General features: G+C 44.9%; 1 protein-coding gene across 1 annotated transcript; it reads left to right on the forward strand.

Moving 5' to 3' along the window:
* Positions 1-1314: 1314 nt before the first annotated feature.
* Positions 1315-10419, forward strand: LOC106498374 (potassium channel subfamily K member 16-like). The gene is made up of 5 exons (XM_013959604.1): positions 1315-1509; positions 3520-3640; positions 6047-6213; positions 7774-7942; positions 10115-10419. The coding sequence occupies exons 1-5, from the start codon at positions 1315-1317 to the stop codon at positions 10417-10419; spliced, it is 957 nt and encodes a 318-aa protein (XP_013815058.1).
* Positions 10420-18086: the final 7667 nt, after the last annotated feature.

Raw genomic sequence — 18086 nt, forward strand, 5'->3', positions numbered from 1 at the left:
CCCACCACATTGTAAAGTCCTGTCTTGGATACATTGCATAGGAAATGTTGGTAGAAGAACCTGGCTAGACCAGAATAAAGCACGGGTGCTTGAGAAGTTACAATGTGGGAGGTGCAAATTGTTGCATGCTGGATACTTGGATACCACTGACTGCAGTTTGAAGGGTGCAGATGTTCACACTGGTGAACATCTAGCTCTTTACAACAGAATGGGATGGCAGAACATCATTATTCACTGTGGAAAGCTAAGGGTGAGTCCCAAACCCATTGGATTTTCATGAGGCAAAACATATATGCAGATAGTGCCCCAAAGCTATATCAGAGAGGTTCAGAAGGAGGCAGTTGAGGTTTCTGAGGGAAAACAGTGAAACAAAGGAATAGGACAGATGGCATTTGAATGCTTTAGGAAACCTACTTCTCTAGTAATCTAGTAGCAAGAGTAATCAGACTTAATGAGATTCCAGGCCAGCTCAAGACCAGGACAATTTACGAGACATCGTTAACATGGAAGCCCACATTAAGAAGCCCCTCAGCCCAGGCTCCAGCACTTGCAGGCACATTTGTGCCTTAATGGAGCTTCCTTGTTAACGCAGCCAGGACAGACTGGGAAGTCCTGCTTGGGTTATTGCTGAGGGAAATAATCTGCCTTTGCTTACATGGCCAGGCCTGGTGCTTTTTCAGCCTGCGCCCATTTGCCTCTATTCCAAGCATTTCACTTCAAGCTGTTGTGGCCTTGCGGTGCCCTGCCCGGGGCTGCAAGCAGACAAGAGAGGCCCAGGAGAACCACCTGACTACATCTGAGTGAAGCTGCCCCTGGACACAGAGCGAGAAGGGGATTCTGGGGTCATCGAGGCTTGCCCTGGGGTCCAGTTCTCGAAGACTGCTGGAGGCAGAGGGGGGGAAATAATAATCTTCCAAGCGAGCTCCCCTGTGGGCCCTGTGCGGACTGCCCTCATCTGTCCCCCAGAGCCTCGGGAAAACACGTTTCAAGCAGGAGGAGATGGCCACCCGCCAGCTCCTCATATCCTGACCCATTTTTCCTGAGAACTCAGCAAGGTACAGTTTCACAGACGAGAGGAAATCCCTAAACTGCACACAGCCCAGAGAGTGGAAAGTTTTTTTTGTTTGTTTGGCTTTTTTTCCAACTTCTCCATGAACATATTTGACAGCTCGCTGTCCCTGTCAGCGCAGGATCCCAGCGGAAACCTGGGTTGGGGCTGCACGTTCTGCCTCAAGGGAGGCTTCCCAGGAACGTGAGGTATTTACCAACCACCACCTTTCACTCCCCATCCCTTGCAGTGTCCCGTCAAGGGCCATGTGCAGTGGCAAGCTGCAGAGGGGTTTGCTGGTGGCCAGCTACTTCATCTACTTGCTGGTGGGTGCAGTCGTGTTCCAGGCGCTGGAGAAAACTGCTGAGAAGCAGCAGAAAATGGCAGCTGCCCAGATGAAGGAGGCTTTTCTGCAGAACTTCACCCACCTCACGGTGGCAGAGATGGAGCAGTTTATGAAGGTGAGTGTGAGGTACTGGGGAAGCCATTTCTCCCTCCGCTTTCCCTGTCAGCCTGCATTTCCTACTCTGCCTTGCCACACAGGCGACTTTCACTGTGTCCCTGCTGGTGCATTCACTTGGATGATTTTTGCAAACCCCAAGCCTGTTCTCTGGTCCGACTAGGGAGGTCACACTGATGGTAAATGCAGTGCATGAGGCTTGACAAAACCTTTTGTGTTAGTTATTAAAAAAAAAACAAACCGGAGGGCCTGATTCTTTTGACTCTTGCCTCCTGCCTGCATGGCTTTCGGTGGGGCTGTGCTGATCTACAGTTGGTGGCATGGCATGAAAAATGAGGCTGTCAGAAGCGAGTGGGGATGATTGCTGCACGCAGCAGCATCACAGGCAGTGCACTAGAACAATGCAGAAAGCTCTGAAATAATCTCTTGGGAAGAAAGAAACTCAAATCTCTGCAAAGCTTGTGGCATAGTCAGGGTTTATTTCTCAAAGACATTATGGAAGTGAAACACTTAACCTTGCCGAGACAAATGTGTTTCCAGTCATTGCAGAGGAAGCTGAGGGTGGCTACAGTTCTCTGGTCATCTTAGCTATTTTGTAGCTCTATCTGCTACAATGCAGAAAAAATGGGGACTGAAAACAGCCTTTCTGTAGGCATTTCTGCGTGGGAAACTAAGAGAGCTCTACTGTCAATAGGCCAGTTGGCAGAATAAGGAGAGGAGCTGCGAAGCAGTATTTCTAATAAAGTGACTATTGATCTAGTCCCCACTTCACATAAGCATGCACCCTCTTCAGCTTGGATTGGGGGGGGGGGGAAGAGAAAAGGAAAAAAAAGAGGAACTTTGAAATGAAATTTTTGTGCCATGGCTGTGGAATGATTTGTGTTAGCCTTGATTTTCTGGGGGTGCCAGCAGAAGATTTGGTGGGGGAGGGAAGGGGGAAGATCTTCCTGGTGCAATTTTTTCCAGCTTGTGACTTGCCTCTGGCAGGGCTCAGCCCTCGAGTTTATCTAGGCTGCTTCTGTACAAATTGGCCTGTGTTCCAGATGTCCAGCCCTCTGTCCTCTGTTTGCTAAAGACAGGGACAGCTGCATATTGCTTTCTTTTTTTTCCCTAAAGCTTTTAAATATATATCAACATTACTTATTATTAAAACCAAGGAAGAAGGGAAAAGTCTGAAAAAGCATGGAATCATAGATGATAGGTCTGGAAGGACTTGGGAGAGGCATCTAGTCAACCGCCTGCCCCAGAAAAGCCCTCACTGAGCCCAAACCATCTCTGACAGATGTTTATCTACCCACATCTCAAAGGCCTGATTGCAAATACTGTGTGTGTGTGCGCTCATGCATTCAGTTAAGAGAACAGTGCACATGTCAGGCCATATTCTGTCTGCAATTACACTGAAAGTAATGACTTGAAATTCAATGGACTTTCTCTGGATTTAAATCTGTGACACTAATCAGAATACAGCCTTAAAATGAAATTCTCCTAGTGTGTCATGTGCACCCTGCTATAAATCACTGGTGCCTTGCTGGGAGGGATCAGGCACACTGCTCAGTGCACCTCCATACAGATGAGGAATTAGACCCTGGATCCACTACTACCCTCTCAAGGGCAAACTCAAAACGAGCAATCAGCCACCCCATCACTTAAAACTAGTGGGCTGCCCTGCTGTGGCATGTCCCAGTCTTCTCTTAGGATCCTTCATTTACAAAGTAGGCAGCCTTAAAAAAATCTGAGGTCCCTGGGAGGTGCAGTTCACACTAAATGAAGTTCTCCTGTTAGACCACTCAACATAATTGCAAAGAACTAACACTCAAAAATGCTGACTGGCTGTCAGCAAGTCTGTGCCTTTCTTGAAAGCTAAGGTGTGAATGGTATTCGTAGCAGTGTTGAGGACAGGTGAGTGGTACTCACAGGAAAGGAGCAGTAATGGCTAAAATCCATAATACTCTTGCAGCAAATGCTTGAGAATAGCAGCCGTGCTGGTACCAAACCTTGCTTTCCCTTGCAGAACCTGACTGAAGCTATTCAGAATGGAGTATACCCTGTTGGAAATGAATCACAGATTGAAAACAGCAACTGGGATTTCAGCAACTCCTTCTTCTTTGCAGGCACGGTCGTCTCCACAATAGGTAGGATTTTCATGTGTATGTGTGCTTCTGTGTGTGTGTGTTTGTGTGTGCGTGTGTGTGTGGTGCTTATTATGTATAGTTATTAGGACCTGAACAGATAATGCTTTCAAGGGTAAAACTCCAGTTCTTCATGGGCTAGGGCAGGAAGCAGCAACAGACTTGATCTTGAGACCTCACCATACCACAGCAGTACAGCATCTTCATTCACAGCTTTATTTTGGCTTTTGAAATATCAATGGTTTTCATATAATTTTTTCCCATCCATTTCTTCTTTTCTAGCCATCTGTTTAAATCTTGGCTCAGCTGCCAGTTGTGGGCGGGAAACAGACTTGACTTCCCTGGTCTTATTCTAGGGTCAAACAAGCTGTAAATCATTCCTGAGACTGCTGTAAAGCATAGAAAAGTGGTAGGAAAAAAGTGAACTCTGCTGGGGCATGAACACCATACACTGCTGGATTAGTGTATGCCTTGGGCCAGAATATGCCGGGAGGGAAAAACAGGAAGGGGGCAAGGTGAATGCTATCACTTTTACACTGCTATTTCAAGCACAGAGCTGTTCTTACCATTTCAGGGGCTGCCTTTCCCCTGCCTGTCTCTCCCTTTCTCCCAGATATACATCTCAAAATTCACAGGTCTGCCAAATCTCAGTATAAAATCCACACTGTTGGCTCCTGCTTCACAATCTCATGCTGTGCAGGTTAAATCCATGTTTCTGCAGAGCAGAGCTGAGACATCACTCCCACTGCACCCTAGGCACAGCTGCCCTGTTGATCTGTAAGTGTGACATGTCACAGGGGCCCCAGGGGTGTCCCAGCATCATAGCAGGTGTGTAGGTGTTGCATGACCCCATAACTGAGACTTCCTGCCTTAGAAGAAAGAAAATGTAGAGCCTTAAGTAATGTGCCCTCTAGCAGTCTCCACTGCTCTGCTGGAACCCTTTCAGTGCAACACAGGAAAAGCATGGACGAGGATCTGGGAAGGAGAATGAGGTGAAGAATTACTTGTTCCTATCGATCCAACTACCATCAATGAACTTGAACTGAAGATCAGACCTTCCTCTTACTCACTCCTTGCTCCTCACCACCACATGTATAAGTCTGACTCCATCAGCGTTGAAGAGGTCATTTTAGCACAGAGAAGGGTTGGGCACTAGGAAAGGCTTCAGACCCATCACACCAATGAGGAATGTTTCATGGTTATAGCAATATTCACATTCCCTAGTTTGTCAACACACTGCTACTAGCAAAAGCCATTCCTTGGTACCACATATTATTGTATTTTTTTCATTATTACATTTTTCTGCCAAGCAGAGATCAGTTGCCTCCCATCAAATTTTGCTTCTCCAGCAAGAGAGACAGGCTGTCACAGGAGAAGTACAGCTTTGCCTGTTTCTCTGCACCTTCACCACAGAGGTCTGTTGGTGAAGCTACATCACGTATTTCTACCCATCTTCAAACCTCCAGGATCAGGGATGTCAATTTTTGTTGACATGAAAGTGGAACAGCTGTGTGACAGGGAGCACAAGACAGCTCAAGCATTTTGGGGCCTAGCAGCCCATAAATCAGCCAGTGGTCTTATTTGTCTTTTCCCTCAGAGAAAGCCTTGCACTCTAGGTACACTGAGATGAACTGAGCTGGGGAAAATGCCTTTTCTCAGTAAGGACATACACAAAGTACAGGACTCTTGCACTCAGATATGTACCTCAAGGGATCTGAGAAGAACAAAGTCTCCAGTCCATTAAGGGACATGTCTGGGGTTCTGCAGCCATTCCACTGCTTAGATAAATTCTCTTTTAATAAGATTTAAAGACAAACCTCTCTCTGGCATGAATAAATCAGCCACCATTAAGGTCTAGACTATTTAGCATAGGCTATTCTTATATACCCTATGCTGCTTCCAGGACTTGAGCCAGCATCCAGACATACCAGCTTACTGGCATTTAGCCAGTGAGGTCACTAACACACCAATGTGCTGTACGCTCCAGCCATGCCTTCAAGGGCAGATTGAGAAGAAGCTAGGGGTGGGCTGTATCTGATTCTGGCATGGCAAACAGCCCTGGACTCCAGCCTTGACATCTTCCAGGTCCCCGGCCTTCTGGTTTCTGTCTTTCCATGTATTTGTCACAGGAGAGAGCATGTTTTCCGTAACTGCTTTTAGATTATGCTTTCATTCCCATTAAGGCTAGGCTGGAAGCACACAGTGCTCTCTGCAGCCTCCAAAATATGCAGAGTGAATCACTTCATCTGCCTACTGGCTTTGTCAGAGAAAAGCGAATGCATGTGGGCTGAGAAGTGCTAGCCATGTCTTCTGGGGGCAAAGGCAGGCCAGGTTCGGGTAGGTGTGAATGGGACTGTGGACTGCTCCAGCTCTTTGGAATACCTCCTCTGACCCATCTTTCTTTCATAGGTTATGGCACACTACATCCTAAAACTGCTGGGGGACAGATCTTCTGTGTCTTTTTTGCTCTGTTTGGAATCCCTTTGAATATTGTTTTTCTGCACCGTGTCGGTAAGATGCTCTCGCTGCTGTGTAAAAAGCTGGGGAAATTCCTGTACGTGAAAGGAATGAGAAAGGTAATTGGTTCCACTTACTCAGGCAGTTATATGCTCACTGCTAGACTTCTTTCAAGATATATCCTAGCATTATCCTCTGTCGCGTTTGTTCTCATGCTGTGTTAGGCACCATACTAGAACAAGGTAAGAGAGGTTTTTCACCCTGCAGGGCTAAACAGACAAGGCAGCAGTAGAAGAGAGACAGGCAGAGAAAGGGATGCATTTTGCCTACTCATCTAGGTGGCAGGCATCTACCCCCCTTCAGCAATCAATGGAAAGAGCAGGCACCTCATCCCGCTTCTCTAGAAACTTATCTCAGGAGCTAACACTCTTGGGAAGTACCATTCTCTCTTCATGGCCAGTAGACAGAGATGAGATGATAAAGCATCTCATGTTTAGACAGCAAAAAGTAGGTGAGCCGATGCCATCCAGATGTTAAAGGTATCAGTAGATACTTGACTCATTGCTTAGCCTAGCCCCTCTCTTCCCTTGACTCTGACAGACAGGAAACACAAGGCTCAAGTTGTCCATTTGAGCCCAGTTGTTGAAAGGTGAGGAGGCACACGTAAGGTGCTAGAGGCAGGCCATCTCTTGCCTGGTCATGCCCCAAGTTGTTGCAACTTCTCCTGTTCTATCACCATTTGTAAGTAAGCGGGAAGAGCTTTTCTCTGCCTCCTGCTGTAATTCTCTTTCAGGAGGAGCTATGAATGCTACAGACAATTCTATTCAAATTATTGAATTTCTCCCCATGTCTGACACCTTAAGCAGAACATAAGGCTTGATCAGATATAGACTCTATCATATGCACAATGTACTAAGGCATGGGGAATTATCCAACAGTTGCCATTCATTTCAAGACAATCTGGAATTGTAAAATTCTGTACATAAATTATAGGTGTGTCTGACTGAGAAGCCTTAGTTTATAAGAAGTCTTTTCTTCCCAGCCAAGGCCTCTTTCTGGCTGCATGGAGGTAGGATGGTACAAAAGTCACTTTCCATATACTTCATCATCAGGAGCTCATTTGACAAAGGCCTTCCTGTAGCTGGGTATTCACTGGGTGGGAACCAAGTTGTGGCACTGATGCAATGCATTTTCAGAGAAATGCAGGCAACGTTCAAGACTCCTGGAGATAACATTGTTGGAATAAGTTATGGATTGTTTATGGGTTGTTTAAAAAATGTCTATTTTCTCAGGCAACTTTGGATGTTTTTGAGTGCAGTACCTGAATACCTAAAAACTAACTAAAAAATTAAGTATGGTGAAAAATGGAAATAGTCTGATTCTGATAAAAGTCATTGGATAGGAATTCCTCCCATAATTGATGGTCATTGGAGGTCAAGACAATCACTAAAAAATCTACATGTGCCTCAATTACTGTAACCATACAGTAATCCCATGATGCATGGCTTCCCCCTACTTTGGCTGAGGTACCTTTAGAGGAAGAGAATTCAGTACAACCCTTCAGCCCCTGTGGTCCTAGTAGGTATTTCCAGATAGCCTCCCATTTGAATACCCCACCATTATATATGACCTTCTACTGTGTCAAATCAGAATTATAATTGAATTGGTTTCTTTTTCAGAAGAAGATCAAATTTCTGACCCTTTTGTTCTTCCTGGTGACGGGGATCCTAGTGTTTCTGTGTTTGCCATCACTCTTCTTCCAGATAACAGAAGGCTGGTCCTACAGCGAAGGAATTTATTTTGCATTTATCACCCTCAGCACCATTGGCTTTGGTGATTATGTAGTAGGTAAGGTTGAATTCAGAGAGGAGACACACCAAAATGCCAGGGATACTACTGTAATTACCATAAGATGACTGCACAAGCCACTAGTGAATGTACTGTAGAGACAACTCTTCCACATGGGTCTTCCTAACCTTTGCCCTGTATAGTTCTGGGTGAAATACTCATCTCTCTGGGATTTCATAAGCTGATGAAAGCACTATGATGTCTAAATATAATGATATATGGTGCTTTAGGGTGCAAAGAAGCCACTATTTTGAGGAGGGGAAAGGGAAGTGTAGAGGAGGATTCAAAGAGCCTGGGAATTTGCATATACTGATAGGGAGTGGTTTGTGACAGTCATACAAAATAAGGCATGTATCCCTGCTTTGGCCATCTAAGTCTTACGTTTCAAAGTGTATAATAAAGAAATAATTGGTCACATTTCAGAAGACATGATTTTACAGCAATTGTCCTCAAAACTGTGGAAAGGGGGAAAGTGGGGAAATGTACTCAGTTGTTGAAAAATGGGGGCTTATACTCACGTGTCACTGCAGAAGTGGACTCTTAGCATCCTACGCATCACTGGATGCTCTTTGACTTCACAAGTTGGAGCTATGAATTTCCCCTGAAGTTAAACTGTTTAAGTCACAGTCCAGTGAGCTGGAGCGCTTCTAGAAACACTGCTGTGGATATACTGACCAAAATACACTCTCCATGTAATTAGCTTCTAGAAGAACTCTAAAATGAACACCAGAGGCCAAATCAGTGTCCATAGAAGAAGCAATCAAACACCTGGACTCCACATAGCATCAAAGATTTCTCTAAAATGAACTGTCCTGCTGGCATCTTGCCAACCCAAACTTCATTTCAGCTGCGGTATGAGAAGGAAACTCTGGAGTTAGTATTTTAGCTCCAGTGCTGCCCCCACAGTGAGTCTGGAAGTCTCACTTCACTTTCTGATGAACAGACTTCACAGCACACCAAATACAAGGCTCTCAAGCCCTGCAGAAGGGCAAGAGGGGCTTTGGAGAGTGGGTGACTGTCCTGCTGCTTGTTTGGAGGATTTCTTAGTCAGGACTTTGGCAGAAGGGGCCCACAGGCTTTTCTGGACACTGTCTGATATTCCCTGCTGGCCTTAATTTTCCTGAGTCTACATATGAGACCAGATGGTGCTTTGAAGATCCAGTTGACACCTTGCTTATTTGCATGAGATTAAAGATTGTAATGATCTCATAGCCTAGCTGATTGCTCATCCATAATGTAATGGATTCCTTTTCCTTCTCACAGTACAAGAATCTTGCACACTGATTTGTGAAAACCCATGTTTTCAAGCAGATGCCAGGGTCATATAAGCTGGATCATGCAAATAAGGTTGTGTGGGATTAAACGCAGCAGAAGTAAAAACTCTCTGAGCATTGGTCATGAACTGCTGACATCTGAGGAACCAAATGAAATGACCCATGCAGAACAGTGGGTGTGGAATACTGGGTGATGCTAAGAGGTTTGGACTGCATGAAACATGCTTCAGTCCACTGATTTCCAACACAGAAAGTTGTGTTCTCAGTATGTGACAGAGTTCTCATCACTCAACCACCTTTGTAATGGCAGAAGGTCCTGCAGCCATTCAAAAGCAAAGTAGGAATTGCAGCTTCTCTCTTTCTACAATCAAGGATACCTGTAATTTAAAATAATTATGTATTAGGTCATAATCACGCTCTGTTGGAGGAATATACAGAATTACAATAGTCTAGGTAGCAATTGTAGAGTGGTTTTAGTGGCTCACTGTGCTCTGCTTTTTGTGCCTTTTGAGTTTGGGAGTATTTTCATAATAATACAATACAATTTACTTGTACATGCAGAGGTTTCAATGGAGTTGGTATGCTATGAGGGAAAAATATCCTGATCTGCTGCTAATCCATCTCAGTTCCAGCATATCTTTTTGAAGGGCCAGCATGGTGGACTGCCATATACTAGTTTATTAAAACCACAAGAGAGTGGCCCTACCTGAACCTAAAGCATGTTTTCCTTTGAGCTGCAGCCTTGCTGGGGAAGTGAGAGACTCCACCACAATGTAAAGATCACCTTAAAGCGCTCAACGTAAAATACTTTGATGAATTCACTAGCTTGGCCCATTTTATACAGGCAAAGCAATTTTAACTTGTTAATTTCCTTTTCTTTCTCTCTCTCTGTCTGCAGGAAAACAACCAGACAGGAATTATTTTTCCCACTACCGAACACTGGTGGCCATTTGGATTCTTTTTGGCCTTGCCTGGATTGCTCTCCTGTTTAATTTATTAACAATGGCGCTGGAAGATACTGAAAAAATAATTGCCAAGGATCTCCATCAAATGGGAAAGGTGAGTAAAGACAGTGAAGCAAGTCAACAAAGAAGATGCTGGCCTGCTCAGTTTATTCCAGAAGAACTACAGCCACCACACGCTGGAGGGGATGCACAGAAAATGGAGTCATTAGCAGCAGGTTCTGAACACCCAAAAAAATGAAAAAAATGTTTTTTTCTTATAGCAAAAATATTTCTATAATATATGGAGATTGAATCCTTCATTGGAGATTTGCTAGTGCATTATTCTAAAGAAATTCCCACGGAAATAACCTTTTTCGTGCCTTTTGCTGAGATATGACCTTTCAGAACTCAAGATTTAAAGTTACACAAAATGAGACTATTAATGGTAAGAAATTTGCTCCTCAGTTTGCCCCCAAGTTGTGCTAACAACCTGACAAGTGCACTGGTTTTGCAAGGCTTCTTTAAGGTTCTTCCACAAAAAATGCAGAGGAGGCACATGGTAGAGCTTGCTGGTTCTGTCTGAATTTTGCTGCTTGCAAAAAATCACATCTTTTCCAAGAACTGACATGCACAAGCTTTTCTGAGGCATTTCATAGCATCTTTGGAGAGAGAAATAAAGGGATATAACTTAATAATGCCTGATTTTAGCTGTCATATTGAATAAGCCTGCAGGACTTGAAAGACATATTTGAAGGCAGGACCTGGTCTCAGTTAAGGGGCACAAGAGGCATCTAATGGACAGGGTTAGAAAAAAGTTAGCTGTGTTAGAAATGGTTTATTCTACCTCTTCCTGTTTTATACTAAGATGTATAAAGCCAATTTCACCTTTTATCCCTGTGGCTTTGAAAAAACCTTTCTGATGCTTAAGAACATATAAACATATATGCATTTAATTCAATTTTTTGTAGCCTTTTATAGAACAGTGACTGGTTTGAATGGAGGAGTCCTCATTGCATCAGAGCCTTGCTGCTATGTTTGTATTCCATAGGCGCTCAAATGTAGTTTAAAAATGATCCTAATGCATAGTGCTGAGGTAGCTTGCCAAGTGCAATCATTGTCTAAACAGTGCAGCCTTATTGTCAGCCGAGTAAAACAAGGATCTCAAATCTGGACTTAGCCTCAGAGTTTCAGGTGTATTGCTTAGCACACAGGCCATCCGTGAGTGAAGACTGTGGCCTTTAACGACTCACTTTACACTTCAGATGCTTTGTGTGCGTCAAGAGCATAAAAAACCCTACTTCTAAGTGCTGGCAGAATCCCTGTGGTAGACACAGGCACAGAGGTGAAAAGTCTAGTGGGTGTATATGGTTACACCAAAGGTCAGACTAGCCCAATATCCTGTCTCTGACAGCGGCTGGCAGCATATACAGGCATACCTCGGAGATATTGCAGGTTCGGTTCCAGACCACCGCAATAAAGCGAATATCACAATAAAGCGAGTCACACAGATTTTTTGGTTTCACAGTGCATATAAAAGTTATGTTTACACTATACTGTAGTCTATCAAGTGTGCAATAGCATTATGTCTAAAAAAACAATGTACATACCTTAATTAAAAAATACTTTATTGCTAAAAAATGTTAACCATCATCTGAGCCTTCAGTGAGTCGTAATCTTTTTGCTGATGGAGGGTCTTGCCTCGATGTTGATGGCTGCCGACTGATCAGGGTGGTGGTTGCTGAAGGTTGGGGTGACTGTGGCAATTCCTTAAAATAAGACAGCAATGAAGTTTGCTGCATCAATTGACTCTTCCTTTCTCTGTAGCACACGATGCTGTTTGATAGCTTTTTACCCACAATAGACCTTCTTTCAAAATTGGAGTCAATCCTCTCAAACCCTGCCGCTGCTTTATCAACTAAGTTTCTGTAATATTCTAAATCCTTTGTTGTCATTTCAACAATGTTCACAGCATCTTCACCAGGAGTAGATTCCATCTCAAGAAACCACTTTCTTTGCTCATCCATAAGAAGCAACTCCTCATCCGTTAAAGTTTTCTCATGAGATTGAAGCAATTCAGTCACATCTTCAGGCTCCGCTTCTAAGTTTAGTTCTCTTGCTGCCAGTTCTAGTTCTCCTGCTGTCAGCCTGTCCTTTGAAGCTTTGAAGCCAGGCATTGACTTTTCCTCTCTAGCTATGAAAGTCCTAGATGGCATCTTCTTCCAATATAAGGCTGTTTCGTCTACATTAAACATCCGTTGTTTAATGTAGCCACCGTCATCAATTATCTTAGCTAGATCTTCTGGATAACTTGCTGCAGCTTCTACATCAGCACTTGCTGCTTCACCTTGCACTTTTATGTTATGGAGACGGCTTCTTTCCTTAAACCCATGAACCAACCTCTGTTAGCTTCAAACTTTTCTTCTGCAGCTTCCTCACCTCTTTCAGCCTTCATAGAATTGAAGAGAGTTAGGGCCTTGCTCTGGATTAGGCTTGGATTTAAGGGAATGTTGTGACTGATTTGATCTTCTATCCAGACCACTAAAACTTTCTCCATATCAGCAATAAGGCTGTTTAGCTTTCTTATTATTCATGTGTTCACTGGAGTAGCACTTTGAATTTCCTTCCAGAACTTTTCCTTTGCACTCACAGCTTGGCTAGCTGTTTGGCGCAAGAGGCCTCGCTTTTGGCCTATCTCAGCTTTCAACATGCCTTCCTCACTAAGCTTCATCATTTCTAGCTTTTGATTTCAAGCGAGATGTGCAATTCTTCCTTTCACTTGAACACTTAGAGGCCATTGTAGGGTTATTAATTGCCCTAATTTCAATATTGTTGTGTCTTAGGGAATAGGGAGGCCCGAGGAGAGGGAGAGAGATGGGGGAATGGCCGGTCGGTGGAGCAGTCAGAACACACACAACATTTATCAATTCACTTCGCCATCTTATATGGACGCTGTTCGTGGCAGCCCAAAATAATTACGATAGTAACATCAAAGATCACTGATCACAGATCACCATAACAGATATAATAATAATGAAAAAGTTTGAAAGACTGGAAGAATTACCAAAATGTGACACAGAGACACAAAGTGAGCACATGCTGTTGGAAAAATGGCACCGATAGACTTGCTCGACGCAGGGTTGCCACAAACCTTCAATTTGTAAAAAAAACAATATCTGCAAAGCGCAATAAAGTGAAGCACAATAAAATGAGGTATGTCTGTACCTCAAAAATAAGGACAAGATAGCTCTGCCATCCTTCCTCCCTGCTGTGTCCTCCCTCTTCCAGTAGTCAGCAGCTCGAGGCTGCCCAGGCAAGAGGTGGAGTCTCACAACTTAAAAGTCCATGAATTTGCCTAAATGCTGAATTCATAGCGACATCCACAGCAACCTGATGAGGCAGTTGACAGATTAACTACACAAAGTACCTCTCTTTGCTGGTTCTGAGCCTGTTGCTTGACAGTTTGTTTTTTTTTTTTAATATCCTCTAGTTCCTGTTTTGAGAGACAGTGAATAATTGTTCTCAGCTCACCCTCCAGGTGTTGCAGCAAGAGCAGCCTCCTCCTGGAGATGTAGTTATACTGGCAGAGCTATTCCTGTATGAAAAGGAGAATAAATTACAGCTACAAAGCAATTTTAGGTCATAAAGATTCAATCAGGCTTGAAGTTGAACTTGTAACTACTTCAGTCAAACAAAACCACACTTGTTGCCGAAACAGCTCTGTTGGTTCAAGACCTGGCATGTAGACCTGGCCAAATATGCACTCTCCTTCCCTCCCCAAATTATTTCCCAGTGTTGCCCTCAAGGATGACTTCTTGTCTAACATCTCTCACTCTCAGGAAGCCTTTCCTGGGCAGTGGGACTAAGAACTACCCAAAGTCGGGTAGACTGGTGGGGACTGTGGCTGCCTCGTAGAACACAGTAATTCCTCAGTAAGCTGTGACCCAGTTGCCATGATAAGATAACACAACCGACTGTTGAGTGGAGGAAGGAACTGGATGCTGGCAGGCAGGGATCCCTTCACCATGTTGTGTTCCCCTGTTACCAAACTGTGACTTGCAGTATATTTACCAGACATCATTTTTTCACTGCTGCCTTTTCCCAGCCCTTCCTATGGGGGCCATTAATCCTGTCCCAATCTAATAGAGATACTGTCAGGACTGGTTTAGGGAAGGAGTGACCCTGGCTGAATCACACAGCCTCTTGTGGTCCCCTCCAGTCTGGTTCACTGTGTTTGACACTTCCCAGTGCCAGGATGCCAGGCAGAGCCACCAGGCTGGTGCACAATGTGTGTCCATTTGCTGGACAGAAGGAAGAGCATGGAGGAACCATGCCTCCAATGAACACCTTTAAATCAATACACCTCTGAAAGGTTTTCCTCCACTTGTTACCACTGTTCTGCTCACTCCCGGCTGTGACAAATAACATGACCCAGCCCTGAAACAAGCTGGTAATGTTTTATTGCAATACAGAGTCAGAAAAATCAAGGATACTTGTTCAAACATTTCAGGGAAGGGTGAGAGACATCCCTGTGGACTCTGACCACAAGCAAGAACAGAGCCAGGAAGTGTCTCCTTGAATGGATTAGGACAAATTCTCACATGGATGGGTGTTTAATGAAAAGCCATGAAAACCAAACACTTGTCACTTCTGAAAGCCAGTCTGCCCTGTGCAGCTATTGTCACAGGACCCAGCCAACTTGCTTTTTAATGCATCTCTCTCGTCACCACGTTCCCCACGGTAAGGGTATGCCCCTCTGGACAAGGGTAGAGGGACAGACAGACTAAATGACTCACTCAGGGCCAGAGGAAGTGGGAATCTGAGCTGGGAACGACCGTCAAGGGGCTGCCCTTCTTCAGGCACCACGAATTGAGGTGTCCCTGTAGGGCTCCTTCCTCCTCACATAAACCTTTAGCTGTAGCTCCTGGCACAGAGAAAAAACAGCCCTGAGCATAAAACGCAAAATCTCTCAGGAGAAATTCAGATGAATACCCTGAGAAAAAAGACTGGCCATCCATAAATCCCTGTAGGGCTGCAGAGAAGCCTTTTGAGGAAGGGGCTTGGCTTTCCTTCTCATGCCCTCTTGTGGCTGTGTGCTGTTAGACCCCTTCCTTCAGTATTTCGGCCATGGAGAGATATACCATATCTCCTGCCCAAACCTCTGCTGCACAGTTTGGCTGGCCTAGCTGATGGCAGCACTGGCTGGGACACGTCCCAGGACAGCAGCTTTGTCAGTGCAAACCAGAGGAAGCCAACTCATATCTTGATGTGGTTCACAGGGACTCACTGAAGATGAAGATATGCCTCTGTCTCCTTTGAGACAGAGCCGGCGATGTGCACCTCATGCATGTCCCCCTTCGTGTGTATGATAGCGTGCAGGTCCAGCCGGGTATCCTGCCTACTGGCACTGAAACAGCTTTGTGGGGGCAACTGGGGAGGCGATGGCTTTCATTTGGCAAACCCACCACAGGAAGGACCCTCGCTTGTAGGCCACATGTGGCCGGTGACTGGGTACGTGCCTGCCACGCAATGGACAGATGCACCAACTTCTACCACACACCTTTGCCACAGGACTGACATGTTCATGCACACTCTCTGTCCCATGAGAGCATGGACTGGTCTAGAAAAAAATGCAAAATGGCAGGTTTCGGTGCAGGCTTTGGAGCTGGGATGAGCTGGCCTGAGCTGTGGCAGCCCCAAGGGCAGGTGGAGGTCCCTGCAGCAGAAGAGATGGAGGACAAAGCTGCAGCTAGGTGGAGAAAAGAAACAACACTAAAGGGTGTGTGGTCCTCTCTACTGGGAAAGGCAAGGGGAAAAGCCCTGGAAAGCCATAAGTCAGGGTGGGAGAGGAACTTTTTTGGACGCGATGTTGTTCCTCATATTTATGCTGAACAACGACTGTCTCCAGAAAGACTTAGGCACAGCAGCAAATCTCTCCGGGGATGGAGCAAGCAGCCTCTTCCAGCAGTATCATCTTCTGAACACTGTACAACTACAGCAGATCTTGTCCTCGCATCACCCCTGAAAGAGGGAGCCACTGCTTTCCGTGCAGAGAGTAGAGGCCCCAGTGTAAATTGTGTCCCCTGAGTTCATGCAAGAGGCCTTTGGCAAACACCTCCCAAGTCCGGTGCTCTTCCAAGTCTGGTGCCTGGTCCTGCTATTGCTTACTAATAAATCGGACCCAGCAAGTAGTCCTGTAGTTGCTGAGGTTAAGAAAAATAATTTTGAACTGAGAGCAAAGTTAGAACACAGCTTCTCCTCAGCAGCCAGAGTTTCAAAAAGGTCCCAAGATGTTTAATTCATGAATGTAAGCCAGGTTCCAGCTCTACTACACTTTTCCTTTGCACAAGGCACAGAAAACCAGAATAAAATCCAGCCTAAAATCTCCCTTCTGCCAAGAGGCGCCAGCAGCAGGAATCCTCTGGAGGCTGGGTGGAGGGGCTTCTCCACTGACAGATCCGTACAGCCTGGAGCCTTTCCAGGGAGCCATTCAAAAGCCCTCTCTCCAGCCCAGCCCTGCTGCACCGCTCAGGGAAATCCAGCTTTCATAGAGCAATTTCCCATGCAACTGCCAGCTCTCCCACTGCTGTTTGCTTTCCAAGGGGAAACATTTCTAAGGCAGGCCAAATACTTTCCCATACATTAAGCCAGTTGCTGAAAAACTCCAGGAGTACAAGCATGAAATACATTCTCTTAAATGGCAGCAGCATGTTCCTGCATTCAAGTTGGGCAGCTCCTCATACATCACCTGAGTCTTTGCTGCCAGCTAGCAAACAGTGCACATCTCTGCACTTGAAACTGCGGAAAAGCCCTGAGGAATTATCTTTCCCTCAGAAAGAAGCCCCTCAGAAATTCAGTTGCCTCCAGAGAGAATAAGAGGAACTACACTTTGATCTGTCTTTAATTAGTATATGGGATTGCTTAGGGAACTCTTGAGGTCTCTTTCAATTAATAGCCAGTTCATTTGGAGAGATTTTTTTTTTTTTCTGGAAGCAGAGAGACGACTCAAAGCAGTGGAAGAGCTTGGCTAATGTAACATCATATAGCCAGTGGGATCATTTTTTAACAGAAATTACTAAACTTAGGCCACACACGTGGTGTTTTCCACTCTGTCACACTTGGAGATGTGCATCTTCTGCCTGACTCATGACCAAAAAGCCTGAAACCAGTTCAGAACTGGTCTGACAAACATAACAAATCACTCTCCATAGGCTCATTCCCTCTCCTTTGTGATCACACCCAAAGGAACAAAAAGATCAGATTTTGGAGCAAGCAAAGTCCCCTTATACTATTCCAGCATGGTTAAAGTGGCCTTGCAGATCTCCTGCAAGGGTTAAAACAGCTTTCCTGCTGTAAAGAAAGAGGATCCCCGGGATCCCCCATGCATGAGTTGCATGAGGCAACCTTGCCAGTCAATGCTAGCAAAGTCAACATTTAGCTGATTTTGGACTTAGATGTGGGGGAACTGAAGATGCCACCACCCAGAGGACTGACCACCTGCTTTGCTTCTGCCGCCAGCAGGGGGCTGTGCTAGCCGACGTGGGACATGAACACAAACAACTCCAAATCCATTTAGAAAATCCAACGCCAGGGTGCTGGACTTGATTAGGGTAATTCTCTACCAGAGCTTTTGAATGACTCATTTTGCTGAGTTAAAGTAGGGCGATTACTGAATCCATTTAATGACTGGTTCAACATGATTTAGGAGACTTGTCTCCTGAATAAAGACTTTCCCAATTTCTCTTTCAATTATTCTCACATATGTGGCTGGAAACCATAGCTATACTTTTGTGGTGAGATGCCGAAGCATGAAATAATACATCCTGAGAAAGAGAGATATACTGATAAGCAGAATGATAATAATAACAATCATGCATCGCTGAAAAATGAAGGGAGGTACAACTTAGGATTTAAGTTAATGTCTTCCAT

The sequence above is a fragment of the Apteryx mantelli genome, chromosome 4 (assembly GCF_036417845.1).
Source record: "Apteryx mantelli isolate bAptMan1 chromosome 4, bAptMan1.hap1, whole genome shotgun sequence".
In the NCBI taxonomy this organism is placed as follows: Eukaryota; Metazoa; Chordata; class Aves; order Apterygiformes; family Apterygidae; genus Apteryx; species Apteryx mantelli.